The 14465-nt window shown below is 40.4% G+C and overlaps 2 protein-coding genes across 4 annotated transcripts in view; one reads left to right on the top strand and one right to left on the bottom strand.

Annotated features, from left to right (window-relative positions):
- Positions 1 to 14465, bottom strand: part of LOC123315555 (14 kDa phosphohistidine phosphatase-like) — a 31728-nt gene that overhangs the window by 9405 nt on the left and 7858 nt on the right. The gene's annotated exons all lie outside the window — the stretch shown is intronic.
- LOC123315552 (arrestin homolog) overlaps positions 1 to 14465 on the top strand; it is a 49211-nt gene that overhangs the window by 27831 nt on the left and 6915 nt on the right. For 2 of the 3 annotated variants that reach the window (XM_044901292.1, XM_044901290.1), the window contains 3 exons: positions 3041 to 3349; positions 7895 to 8058; positions 12424 to 12654. In XM_044901292.1, coding sequence (XP_044757227.1) covers positions 3041 to 3349; positions 7895 to 8058; positions 12424 to 12654 — 704 coding nt within the window. The remainder of the gene's footprint in view (positions 1 to 3040; positions 3350 to 7894; positions 8059 to 12423; positions 12655 to 14465) is intronic. The other variant, XM_044901291.1, reaches the window with a different exon arrangement.

Here is a 14465-nt window from a genome sequence, read left to right as displayed (position 1 = left end):
TTTGGGAAATTGTCAATCGATCTTGGGGTATGTGCCTGACAGTTTTCAGAATTCATGCAGAAAAATTTAAATGTCAGTGACCGTATTGAATATGCTTCAGGTGGTGGTTCTGGAGGCCAAAATACCCATAAAAAAACATCATATTTTTCTAATACTCATAATAGTCGAATAGGAAAAGATATCTACAAGGAAGAACTTCAGGAGAAAGAAAAACTAAGGGAGAAACTATGGAAAAGCAAGAATATCTAGATCTTAGCTAGGATATCTAGATCTTAGCAAGAATATCTAGATATTAGCAAGAATATCCAGACCCTAGTGAGAATATCTAGATCTTAGCAAGAATATTTAGATCTTAGCAAGAATATCTAGATCCTAGTGAAAATATCTAGATTTTAGTAAGAATATCTAGATCCTAGATCTTAGCAAGAATATCTAGATTTCAGCAAGAATATCTGACTCTTAGCAAGGATATCTAGATCTTAGCAAGAATATCTATAGCTTAGCAAGTATATCTAGATCTTAGCAAGAATATCTAGATATTAGCAAGAATATCCAGATCCTAGTGAGAATATCTAGATCTTAGCAAGAATATTTAGATCTCAGCAAGAATATCTAGATCCTAGTGAGAATATCTAGATCTTTGCAAGAATATTTAGATATTAGCAAGAATATCTAGATCCTAGCAAGAATATCTAGATTTCAGCAAGAATATCTAGATCTTAGCAAAAATATCTAGATTTCAGCAAGAATATCTGAATCTCAGCAAGAATATCTAGATCATAGTGAGAATATCTAGATCTTAGCAAGAATATCCAGATCATAGCAAGAATATCTAAATCTTAGCAAGAATATCTAGATCTTAGCAAGAGTATCTAGATCTTAGCAAGAGTATCTAGATCCTAGTGAGAATACCTAGATCTTAACAAGAATATTCAGATCCTAGTGAGAATATCTAGATGTTAGCAAGAATATCCAGATCATAGCAAGAATATCTAGATCTCAGTAAGAATATCTAGATCTCAGTAAGAATATCTAGATCTTAGCAAGAATATCTAGATCGCAGCAAGAATATGCTACACCTCCTTTCTGGATTCTTTACAGGGTATTGTAGCCTCAGAAAGCCCCTAAAGGAAGAGATCTAGTAGACGCTGTCGAGAGCAGATTCTGTGAGGAGGAGGATGAAACTCCAGACCATATGGTGACAGAATGCCATCCCACAGATACTGGACTTTACTAGAACTCTGGAATTAGATAGCGTGTAGTAGACGATAATGCTTGGAGAATCTTGATTTTTGAGCGCTTCTTCCTGGAAATGAAAAATTATAATTTCTTCCCAAACGACAGTGCTTTCCTCATTATCTTTCAATCCGATCACCAGCTCACCATCTAATAACCATATACGCCCATGGAAGAGATCAGCCCACAATTTGGCTTATCCAAAATCCACATCATCTTGAATTTCATCCGTCTCTGCCAAATTTATCCGATTTATCGGTGAGTACAGGTGAACCAAGGAGGAAGGATGGGCTGGATTCATTCAGCAGAGGAAGCAGGAAATGAGGAAAATCTCCAAGGACAATAGTCGAATCCTTCGTGAATATCCAAAGTGACAAAAAGAAACTCCCACGAAAATCCTTCCGTTCCTATGAAATTATTTGATCGTACCCGGCACTGATTTCCTGCTAACTCGTTAAAACCAACAGGATTTTCCGTTTCCCGGACCCCCATCCTAATTGATTGATCAACGTCACGATATCCATTCATCACCGTCAAAAAATAAAAATATATCCCCGATGCACCACGAATATCCATCCAGTTTGCTCTTCCTCTTTCAATTTGTCGAAGCCTTTCTCGTCCTTTGTTAGATATATTAGAGGAGAGATGATGGGAGATCGATGAAGTTCCAGGTATTGTACGCTAGGGAAGTTCGAAATAAGGGTGCCAATGCCCTTTCGAAAACAACGAACTCGATTTTGTCGTATGTGTCTGAACTACAGACAAGCTGGGGCTACGTTTTGTTATGAGAGTCGTCAAGTTTTAAGGTGCGAAGGATAACAGACAGTTTTAGAAGTTTCGCGAACGGCTGGGGCAATTTTCATGATTTGTGAGTATAAGGAGAGCTTGAAGTTTTATGAGTCTTTCGAACTGAGCAACTTATGTCGAAAATATGCACTGAGTTCTTTTGGTTCTTCAGACATTGGAGGAGTGTTATGTTTTTCACTAAGAATGCAAATTTGGAAGGGTAGGTTTTGAAATAAGTACGCAACGTATTCAACAAAGCATTCGACCAATTCTAGCCCCACTCGCATCTCAGAATTCCGACTTGTAACTTAGAATTCCGACTTGTATCTCAGAATTCCGACTTGTATCTCAGAATTCCGACTTGTATCTCAGAATTCCGACTTATATCTCAGAATTCCGACTTGTATCTCAGAATTCCGACTTGTATCTCAGAATTCCGACTTGTATCTCAGAATTCCGACTTGTAACTCAGAATTCCGACTTGTATCTCAGAATTCCGACTTGTATATCCGAATTCCGACTTGTAACTCAGAATTCCGTCTTGTATATCCGAATTCCGACTTGTAACTCAGAATTCCGACTTGTATTTCAGAATTCCGACTTGTATCTCAGAATTCCGACTTGTAGCTCAGAATTCCGACTTGTATCTCAGAATTCCGACTTGTATATCCGAATTCCGACTTGTAACTCAGAATTCCGACTTGTATTTCAGAATTACGACTTGTATTTCAGAATTCCGACTTGTAACTCAGAATTCCGACTTGTAAGTCGGAATTCCGACTTGTAAGTCGGAATTCCGACTTGTAACTCAGAATTCTGACTTGCAATTCGGAATTCCGACTTGTGATTCAGAATTCTAACTTAGCAAGTCGGAATTATATATTTGGATTATTTTTTTTGTGTGGCCCTTCAGCGCTTTCGTAGGTTTCTTCTCTAACTCATTTCTACGCCATTGACTCAGATTAAAAACATCCATCTCTATATGTATCGATTTCAGAATAGTCTAAAGTTATTGTAGATCCTTTTTTAGCTGAAACGGCTGACGAGAAATTCCACAGAAGAGGTACAGTCCGCATGGGAATCCGGGTGGTACAAAGGGCTTTCGCTCCGCCATCTCCATACGAGTATATACCGGGCGGTTCGCAAAAGACCAACAGGGACCGAGCCAAGGAGCACAGGAAAGCTCTCCTTGGAGGGGGATTGGAGGTTAAGTTCACGCCCAGAGAATCACCTTGTATATCTCCGCTGAACGACGAGGGGGGAAATACGAAAGAAATGGAAAACGAGAGGCTGCAACAGGAAGAGAACCAGATGGACCAGGATCCAGGTGAGAATAAGTCCTAATACCAACTCTATTCACGAAGCTCGTCATTCAAATATCAAATCTAGTCTCGAAAATGAACCGAGACGAAACCCCCTGGGCATCTCCGAGAAAAAGTTCCATTTCACCCAAAAAAAGGCTTGTCGCTTAATCACACCGACCAAAAGACCTAATTCGACCAGATTTTCACGCCCACATTAGCCAAACTTCTAAATCAAAAAAATTAGGGTTGATCAAAGCGCGCGGGAAATAGGCGGCAAAACAACCCCCGGGCTGACGGAACTTTCACGCAACCCTCGTAAATAATTCGCCGGAATTTTCCAAACGAGGAGGACCGGTTGCTTCTGACGGTTAAAAAAATACGACGACTGGGTTTTTCCGTTGAGCGACCCTTCGCATGAAAAATCCATGAACGGAGGCTTCTCGCGTCAGGTGGAAAATGGATTTATATTCATGATGTATTTTTATTTGTAGAGAGGGTGGAGATCCGATCCTTGTACTCTGTCAGTATCGAAATACGGTCTGGTGCCCCATCGGGAGGATTTGTTAGATTTTGGCACGGAATTGAGAGGGTGATGTATAGTCGAAAAAAATCGATCGGGGTGGACGGAATTAATGTGTTTTTGTGCGATAGACCGGGGTTTCAATAGGGGGATTTTTGATTTATCAGCTGTCGAAAACGATGCCTCTTCAACGCAAGTTTACTGTATTTTCTGAAAACATTCTTTCACACCCTAAAAATTATTACTACACATACGATAAAGGCAAAGGGAGAATCGAAATAGCGGGAGTTTGAAACAATTTATTGAGGAAACAAGCAATCAAGATCGAGAATTCTTTTTCTCTTTTAAAGAGCAGTCACTCTTCCGAATACTAGTTGTACTGCTGAAGCAGGTACCTTTGTTCTTTGCAAGCGTTTTCAACAAATCATACTTGCATACATTTATGCTACGAAGAGAGGAAAGAAACCTATTGCATGGAACTATCACCCAACATTATTATTTTCGTTCTGCCAGAGCTAATTTGAACCTTATTTAACTTGAAGGGATGAGATATAAAATAAGTTCCCGAAAATTGATTATTCTATTTTTCATTTGACTTGTCCTATACATTGTAAATGTCTTAAGGTACCAATAAATACCTTATTATTATTATTATATCAATGTATTAAGATGAACAGCCACAAATACGCGCCAGTTGTCCTGTTAATTGTTTATTCATGTTCAAACGTGCAGTTCATCTTGACTTGAAACTTCCTTTAATTCCTTTTACTTATATTGATGCAAGATGATTTTTGTTGAAGAATTTAACATTCTTGTAATTATCTGTTAATTCCTTCCGGAGATACCCATTCCCAACCACTGCATCACATGCATTTCATCTTCGGGTTAATATTTTTGAAATCTACAACTGATTTAACGTATTCAAACTTAAGCCAAAGAAGATAACGAACATTAACTCTCCTCAAGCTAGTGCATATTTTGATATTATACTGATCTCTTCTATTTTCCATGCAAATAACTGGATTTAGTATGCCTTCAATCGGTTTGTATAAACTTCAATTATGTTCGTCACATATTTTCCGAAGAGATTCGACATTGTGATAAAATACGTAATAACAGAAACTTTTACGCAGAAAGGACAACATAGCGTTGATTCAAAACCCAAAAATGTTTTGACAAGCGTCATAACCCCACATTTTGGTACTATACAGAGTGAAATGTATCAAATTTCCATGGCCAACCGAGTGCTTAAAAAAAAGTGAATAGAGTATAGAGGATGAATTGTAGATTGACTGAATTACACTAGACCTTAGCACCCGCACAAGTATCTGCGTCTAGGGTGGACTTGCTGACTATCAAAGCATACAGTCATATCCCATTGAAGATTTGGAACAACCCTCAATGAATGAGGAGACCAAGAGCTGAAGATTCCTTGCACAACAACACAAAATTAAATCAAATTTGCTGTGGGAATATCTGGGTACGCTTGAAACTTATTCTGAGCAATGAAAATTGAGTAAATTACCCTCGGAAAGCTATATCCAACTCCCAATGCCCTTGGGGGTTAGAAAACAACCCACAAAATCAGCGTGATCCCATCACCTCCATGCCAAAACTCTCATAGGGAAAGAAGAGGACTCAAACGTTATACTATGGCTCGAAATACACAAAATAAACATCAAATCGCACTGACTGCATGTCCCATCGTCCCTTGCGAAAGAAATCCAATTAAATCGAGCTAAAAGCTACCAGGAATACGTTTAAGGTGCGTAATTACCTTTCATGCTCTGGCGGGAGGTATATTCGAAACATCGAGTGAGGAGCAGGCTTAACGAGGTCGGTAATATGATTGTTGAACGTATGATCTCGGTCTCAGAAGTTAGACGATTGAATATGGGGATACAATGGGGAGATTGTTTATCGAACCAGTGTCACAAGGCTTTGATGCTCAGATGAATATACAGGCTGGGCCAAAACAGATGGAATATTAAGAGATTATTGAGATTTGAATTGAAATCGGCTGAATAGAATACAATTAATCCTGTACTTCCTATACTTCATTCAACTTTATTTTAGCAGTCGGTTGGCCATGGAAATTTGACACATTTCACTCTGTATAGTACGAAAATGTGGGGTTATGATGCTTGTCAAAACATTTTTGGGTTTTAAATCAACGCTATGCTGCCCGTTCTACGTAAAAGTTTCTGTTATTACGTATTTTATCATAATGTCGAATCTCTTCGGAAAATATGTGACGAACATAATTTAAGTTTATACAAACTGATTGAAGGCATACCAAATCCAGTTATTTGCATGGAAAATACAAGAGATCAGTATATTATCATAATAAATAACTCTGATAATTCCACTCTCTGACCGGGAGATTCTTTTGGAACGGGTCCGGTCTTCCAAGTGATGATTCAATCGTTCTTCAGGTGTTCGCATATGATGCAGTGATTGGCAATGGGTATCTCCCGAAGGAATTAACAGATAATTACAAGAATATTAAATTTTTCAACAAAAATCATCTTGCATCAATATAAGTAAAAGGAGTTGAAGGAAGTTTCAAGTTAAGATGCAACTTCACCGTTGAACAAAAATTTCACATGAATAAACAGTAACAGGGCAACTTGCGCTTATTTGTGGCTATTCATCTTAATACATTGATGTAATTATAATAATTAGGTATTTATTAGTACCTTAAGACATTTACATTGTATAGGACAAGTCAAATGAAAAACAGAAAAATCCATTTTAGGGAACTTATTCTCCGATGACATTAATCGAAAATCCTGTAGTAAACTATTCGCATTAATTCACTCAAACATAAAATTCCCAAATGCCACCACTTTTTTGGGTCTCCCAATAGAAGGAAATTCTATCAGTGTTTCATTCATTCAGAATCTTTCTGATTGTGGAAATATTCAGCTGAAATATAAGTCGTTTAGTTTCAGATGAGACATTATATAAATTCTCTTACATTGAATATGTTCGCTACCGTATGACGCATTGTGGATTTTAGAATATCAGGGTATAACTATATGAATGAGCGGACCTGAATTCTAAATAGCACTTCCTGAAACCCTGTCTCTTTTTTCAATCACTTTCGGCATTTTCGTAATAAAAATTTATATTAGTTGTGGCAACGGCGTTATGACATTAACGACATTTCATGAGTGCCAACTTAACTTCGTTCTAGTTACAAAAACTTGAGAAAATTATTTCATGGCCAACCGACTGCTAAAATAAATTTGAATGAAGTATAGGCTGGAGTGTTCTGGCTGCTTCAGATTTTTCATTTTCTTCTCCACAATGCCTTGCACTCAAACTTTCCCCTTCATTGTCAGCAGAAAATCATGGCTGTGGGATACTACAGAAAAAACGACGTTTGTAATGTCATTATCTTCAACTACCAGCGCTATAATTCGTTGTTGAACGAAAGAAATGAATGAAAGGGATCAAGTGGCTTCATAGGAATAACTGGACAAAAAAGATCTGGCTCGATAGCCAGGCAAAATTTAAATATTTCGAAATTTCCAAACCTAATCCTACTATTTGTGCAGGTAGGTATCTAAAATTCATTGCTGGCATTACCCTAATGCAAACTGCGATCCGTACAAAGCTTCAGTTTCCTTAGATAAAGGTCGTTGTAACCCGAACTTTTTCTCAGCGAACCTACTCGAGAAAAGCCGGGAAATCGTTTTTCCGGCGGAAGTTTCCAAAACAGCGGACCCGAGGGAGGTGAGGTGCTTCGACTAAACTTCCAACGTGAACAGAACGGTCATCTGTTCGAATTAGGAAGACAGTAAACTGTTCGAAATTGTAGGGAGGGGTATGGGTAAAGTTTGCTCCTTTGTTAGTCGGAAAATGCAGTCAAAGTTCATCTTTCTTAATAATGAGAAGCGTAGCTTCACATTCCATCTGGGTTTTAAGATAGAAAATTACTGGATTCATCTTATTTATAGATCCATTTTTCGCGTAAAACACCCTGTCCTGTGATCGCGAACCTAACCGTCTGTGAACGATAACAATTTTGAACTTTTTTCAGAACTGAGGAGCAAGAGGGAACATTCCCCTGATCAGGCAAGGACCAATGTGACCTTCAAGCATCTGACCAATAGCGGGCGGCAGTCCGACCACCTAGAACATCAACGAGAGGAAAAACCACCTGATCATCGACACGAGCCCCAACATCTGATGGAGGACATCGAGGTGAGTTAACAGCATCTTCCACATTGTTGTCATCTTGGTGAAAACACTGAGCCTAATGAAGAAAAATCCAATCAAAGGTTCTGACCAGCGTAGTAGTAAATTCAGAGGTTTCATGAATGTGGGTAATCTACCACCTATCATTGGTAGATTCCGGAGCAAACTCATTCATTGCTATATCCCGTTACCGGGAATAAATCTACAAAAGGACAAAAAAAAGAACAGACTTATAATTCCTTAGGGCTAATTGCAACTGTGTGCCCTCCTGTGATTGAAGAGACACAACCGTGACCTACAGATCCTTCCACACTCTGGGCATGGATAGTCACCAACCAGATCTGGCCGCCGCTGTATTCTTCTCGAGTCTCCATTATAGCTGTGGACCAAAGACCTCCACTATATGATCTATCTGACTCTAGTTGTTTCTAGTTATGATTGGCGCAAACTGATTTTAGGGATTGACGTAGTGTATCCTTAAACCGTTTATACTGGCCTCCTGGTTTCCGGGCTCCCTCTGTCAATTCGCCATACAGAGCTACTTTGGGGAGTCTTGTGTCTTGCATCCTCAGAATGTGGCCGCTCCATCTGAGTCGGGTCCTCGTTTTTTGAGTCTCAATTGTTGTACAACTCGCGCGTTGCATTAGAAACTTTGTGGAACCATCTGATGTGCATTATCTGTCTTAGATGACGTTGTTGCGTTTGTTCGAGCTGTTTAATATGTCGCCTGTAGGGCGTCCAGCTTTCGCTTCCGTAAAGAAGCGTTGGGAGGACGACTGCTTTGTAAACAGCTGTCTTGGTCGTCAGATTTAGGTCGTGATTTTGAAACACCATGACTTTTAGCTTCCAGAATGCCCGTGATGCCGAATTGATACGGTTGTGTATTTCTGTGTCTAGGTTAGCCCTAGTATTTATGAAGCTTCCCAAGTATTTGAACTGCTCGACCTTTTCCAGAGTTTCATTCTCCAGGCTGATATGTGTTTGAAGGCTTTCTGGCGGACTTACCAGGAAATTGGTTTCGTCAATATTGAGTCTAAGGCTTAAAGCTTCTTATATATGTTTATAGGTGTTCAGCATTATCTGTAGATCTTCTGGGCTGCTAGCGATAAGTGCGCAGTCGTCTGCATATTGGAGTAAACTACAGATAATCTGAAAGCGAGAGAACGTCTCCTCTGGAAACTGTTTTCCTTACATGCTTAGTCAGTGACACAAAAGATCATGATACACAAATAACCTCCAACACGAAGTTGTGAATCTCCCTCCAGCGTATTGTTATTCAGAAACATTCCCTACTAACAATAGAATCTCGCATCCAGAGTTCCCTGAGGGGCAATTCAATAACGTAACACCTACTGTTAATGTCTAGGGAAAACTAATTCATAAGCCCCTTTATAATTTGACGAAACTTCCGCCCCTGAAACCCTAACTAGTTGAAGTGGGAATTTCCATGTTGAAAATCTCCTTCAGGCAATTCGTGAAGATTTTCGTTATCCATACGTATGGCCTGACCATCCCTTTTGACACAACTTTCTTTCGAAGGAAAATGCAAGTAAGGAAATCTATTATTGCTCGAAATGGAAATGCCTCTTTAATCCCAGTTGATATGGAAGTGTAACCAATAACTTTATGTAATGCGTGTTTGTGATTCTAATCGAGGAGCCCTCTAAGATCCAGTTTCGTGACTGTCTGAATCTTTTCCAGCCCAAACGACCACGAAGAGATTTACAAGGGCGACAAATTATCTTTTGCAACGGAGTTTATGTCCATAGTCACGACGATCAAAGCCGCCCCCTGAATGTAATAGTCTGGAATTGCTCTTGCATGATTAAAACCCTGTGGGAACGCATAAAAGGAATGAAAGGTCGTGTTTTTTTCAGAACAGAGCATGCAATTCATTTCCAGAGAGACCCTAGTTTTATAATGTCCGTGCAAACAAAGATGAATGGTTCACATTACAATCTCATAATTGAGATGCATGTGACAAGTGTACGTGTGATTCTCTTCTTTCGAAAGTCAATTTCATCATTGAACGCCTTTCCAACCAATGCTCAAGAGATAGGTATTCATTTCTCAATTTAAAAATTGGTTTCAATCTGATAATAATTTTTTTTTCAAATATACGAATAACTCGAAGAACAATATCGTGAATTTGTCCGCAATATTTATGAAACGACCTGTATAGGGACAGCTTGGTAAGGAGGCAAGATTTGACCACTGCGGTCGCCATTTTGCAACCATATAAACTTTTTAACGTCCAGTTTCATAATAAAATTTAAAGTCACTTTAAGCTTGAAGCTTGCTTTACTGTCATTTTTAGTAGGGTTAAAGGAAGCTTTAGAATTAAATGGACTTACGGCCGGTTTCATAATCAAACCTAAAGTCGCTTTAATTTTAAAGCTTCCTTTAACCCTACTAAAAATGACATTAAAGGAAGCTTTAAGCTTAAAGTGACTTTAAATTTGATTATGAAACTGGACGTTAAGGTTTGATTATCCAACCGGCCGTAAGTGGGAATTTTCAAAAGTGAAGCCGGCATTTCATGCAAATAAGCACTGAAAGTACATTGTGAAAACGTAATGATCTTCCTCAAATATTTTCATTCTTTGTCGTTTTTCTATTGGAATCGTCGGGTATTCATGGCTAATAAAACTGGTGCAATAAATTTTAACACTCTGAACGAGGGTTTATACGGCGTAAAATTGGCTTTCAGAAGAATAATTTTATGGAGTATTCAAATCTTTCCGACAATATTGTACCTGTTGAATTTAAATTTCCAATGGAAATTCACCTGGAAATGTGTCAGTGATGTCTCGCAAATCTATCGGAACAGCAGTTGGATAACAAGGAACGATAAATAAAGGAAAAACTCATTCATTCATTGCTACATACCGTTACCGGGAAGTAATCTACAAAAAGGACACAAAAAAAAAACAGATTCATACTTTCTTAGGGCTAATTGCGACTTTGTGCCCTTCTGTAACTGAGAGACTCAACCGTGACCTACAGGTCCTTCCACACTCCGGGCATGGATAGTCACCAACCAGATCTGGCCGCCGCTCGAGTCTCCATTATAACCAAAGACCTCCACTGTGACCTGTCTAACGCTAGTTGTTCCCAGTTATGATTGGCATAAACTGATTTTAGGGATTGATATAGTATATCCAACCGCTTATACTGGCCTCCTGGTCTTGTGTCTTGCATCCTCAGAATGTGGCCGCTCCATCTGAGTCGGCCCCTCGTTACTTGAGACTCAATTGTTGTACAACTCGCGCGTTGCAAGACTTCTACATTCGAAACTTTGTGGAACCATCTGATGTACATTATTTGTCTTAGATGACGTTGTTGCGTTCGTTCAAGCTGTTTAATATGTCGCCTGTAGGGCGTCCAGCTTTCGCTTCCATAAAGAAGCGTTGGGAGAACCACTGCTCTGTAAACAGCTGTCTCAGTCTTCAGATTGAGGTCGTGATTTTGGAACACTCTGTTCTTTAGCTTCCAGTATGCCCGTGATGCCGAATAGATACGGTTGTGTATTTCCGTGTCTAGGTTAGCCCTAGTATTTAAGAAGCTGCCCAAGTATTTGAACTGCTCGACCTATTCTAGAGTTTCTTTCTCCAGGTATTTGTGATATCTGTGAAATGCCTGTGACACAAGATAATCTAGCAACCAAAGTTGCACTGACAGCGTTACCAGTGCAGCCTTTAAACACCTTCTAACGCAGCTCCTACAAAAAGATCAGTCGAACAGGACAAAAGGAAAAACTATCGTATAGTTTGCAGCACAAGCATCATTTCTCGCGACATACGTACGTTTTATAAAATACGCTTTCTGTTAAATGAATGTATCTCACACTCTCCCGGAAAGCGTTCTTCCATGAGGGTAAACCCAGTCTATTGACATTTCTGTGTTTTAACCCACTTTTCCATCTCCAGAAATGGCGGACCCCATCCGTTATTTCCCAGAAGAATAAGTAGCGGACAATTCCAGTTTGCCCTGACCTCCCCTGTTATTTATAAATACCTACCTGTCTGGTGAACACACACAAGGAACGGATATATTACAACTTTGTAAATTAGATGAGGGGTGTTCTCTCTGTTCATGCTGCCACAAATACGGCGTTCAGTTAAATCCTCATTAATTATCGAAATAAAGCCTCTGTTGGCTTTGCGGCGTTCGCCCATCTGCCTTGAACCTCTATCGATCGCCCGGTGGCTCGTTTCGCTGGTTATTGTGAAGATGAAACGATGAATTGACTCGGGTGAGAATCCGGGTAGAAATAAAAACTTGCAGCCATTCACTCAACTCTTGTTGAAACTGTCGAAAAGCTTTTTCTCCAATATGCAATATTATACATTCATTTTTCTCTTCTTTCAGAGTCCCTTGCTGCGTTACCGTTCATTGTGCGGCAGCAAACGTCCAAGCCTAGCGGCCTACTTGGCAGGCGTCCCAGCACCAAAGGCAGCAGTCGAGAAACCTTTCCTCCTGAGCGACGGAAAGGTCCATCTCACCGCCTCCCTGAACAAGGGCATCTATTCGCACGGGGAAGAGATAAGCGTGAACGTACAAGTCAGAAACGGCAGCAACAAGACGGTGAGGAGGATAAAGGTATGTTGAAGATCAAGCGAAACGATTGGCCTTGAAGACCAAACCAGGCAAAGCGGTTTTTTGTGGCGCAAACAAATTCAGTAATGGTCGCGATTGTCTATGATAGAAATATCTCGCTATGTCTAAGGAAGATCATGTATACCTTACTCGACCAATGCCTGTAGATAATTGGTTGGATTAAGTTATCTTCTATCCATGGGCGATTCTGGATATGCCCTATTGCAGAAGTCCCACTGCTACAAAAGTGTCCTGTGGTGTTTTTTCCAAGCACACACAAGGTTGAGAGACCAGCTGGTGTTAACCTCGATATTCTTCTACCAAGCGAACCAGCTTTTTCTTTCCTTCAGTACCATAATTCCCTGGTTCCTAAGATGTTGCCTGTGTACTATTAATGTAACGGGATTTACAGTTCAACAGATTACCCAGTATATACAGTAAGCTAGGCTTTTTTCCTGCAGAACAGAGGGTTCATGGCTCCAGGGCTTAGACAGCCTCAGTGTGGGCTCTTTACCAGAACTATTGTATGATTGAGTATCTTGATGTTCCTGCATCTCTTCTTATTATTGGATTATTATCCTGATTCTGCCATTCATCGAGATGGCATCTCACATGAGCTCTTTATAGGCTTGTAAGAGTAGGGAAAACCTGCTGTGTTCTCTGAAGACTTCGTCACGATATCCTCAGCCCACCTCAGGTCATGGTGTCTTGTGCTCCGTGTTCGAACTCAGGACCTCACAATTCTAAGCCCACGCCTCAAACCACCAAGCCTTCAGATTTTTCAATATATCAACATTTGTAGCTCACATTTAACAGTCACACAGAGAGGAGGCGAATGCGAAGCCATTTTCCAACCATAACCATCAATTCCTCGTGCATCTTCTTCACCATTACCGATAATTAATGATAGAACTTCTGCATTCTGGGTTGTCTCACATTTCGAAAGCCGGCGAAATAACGCCCACCTAAACTCGGGCGTACCTCTTGTAGAGATTCGATCTTATTGTTCTTCCCCCTCCCTCACCTCCGTTCTCTGACGTTTAATTAGTCAGCTGAAAACCTGCTCAAGCCCAACGAACCCGCGGTCGGGTAACATAACCCCCGAAGAACTTAATTAGAGGAGTGTCCTCATAAACTTCGGTATAATCTCATTACACACTTTACGCTTTACCGGGCCAGAGAGAGACATCATCGGCCAGACCTTCTGCGGCATGAATTTTGGAGGATCAGGGCCATTTACGGCTTTCGGGTCGAACGAGCAACAAGCAGAATGATGGTCCGGAGGTTTTTCCGTTGAAAATCCTGCCCTCCACTCATCGTAAGTGAGGAAACAGGAAAACACGATGAGGACGAGAGGCTCCTATTTTTTCGCGGAGGAAAATGTCACCGTCACATCTGATCCGGCTCGAAGGACCAAAATATGAATTCGCTCGGAAAGAGATGAAATTCGGCGGAGAAACAATAGAATTCGGCGCGAAGGCTCAATTGAAACCGCGGCGCGTTTTGGGGTGCCCAAATCGAAAGATGAAACCGACGATACGTGAAAAAATGCGGCATAAACCGCGCGGAAATCCCTCGCATTTTCCGGCACGTACGTACCGGAAAATTTCGAGGGTCTGAAAGGAATATTTCTAGCGGGGCGATAAATCCGGCAACCTTGAACGCCCTCTGATTTCATGTCGGAAAGGGACTCTCGCTAACTGTACCCCGCTGGAGAAACATGCTAATTGCTAAATGGGAATATCGGACGGGACTTTATGGGCTTGGCTGATGGAGTTGGAAAGACGTTCCGTTTCAATGCAGGTATTTAGGTG

Source organism: Coccinella septempunctata, chromosome 6 (genome assembly GCF_907165205.1).
Source record: "Coccinella septempunctata chromosome 6, icCocSept1.1, whole genome shotgun sequence".
NCBI lineage: Eukaryota > Metazoa > Arthropoda > Insecta > Coleoptera > Coccinellidae > Coccinella > Coccinella septempunctata.
Note: the sequence above shows the minus strand (reverse complement) of the source record. Positions and strands in the feature narration are given on the sequence as shown.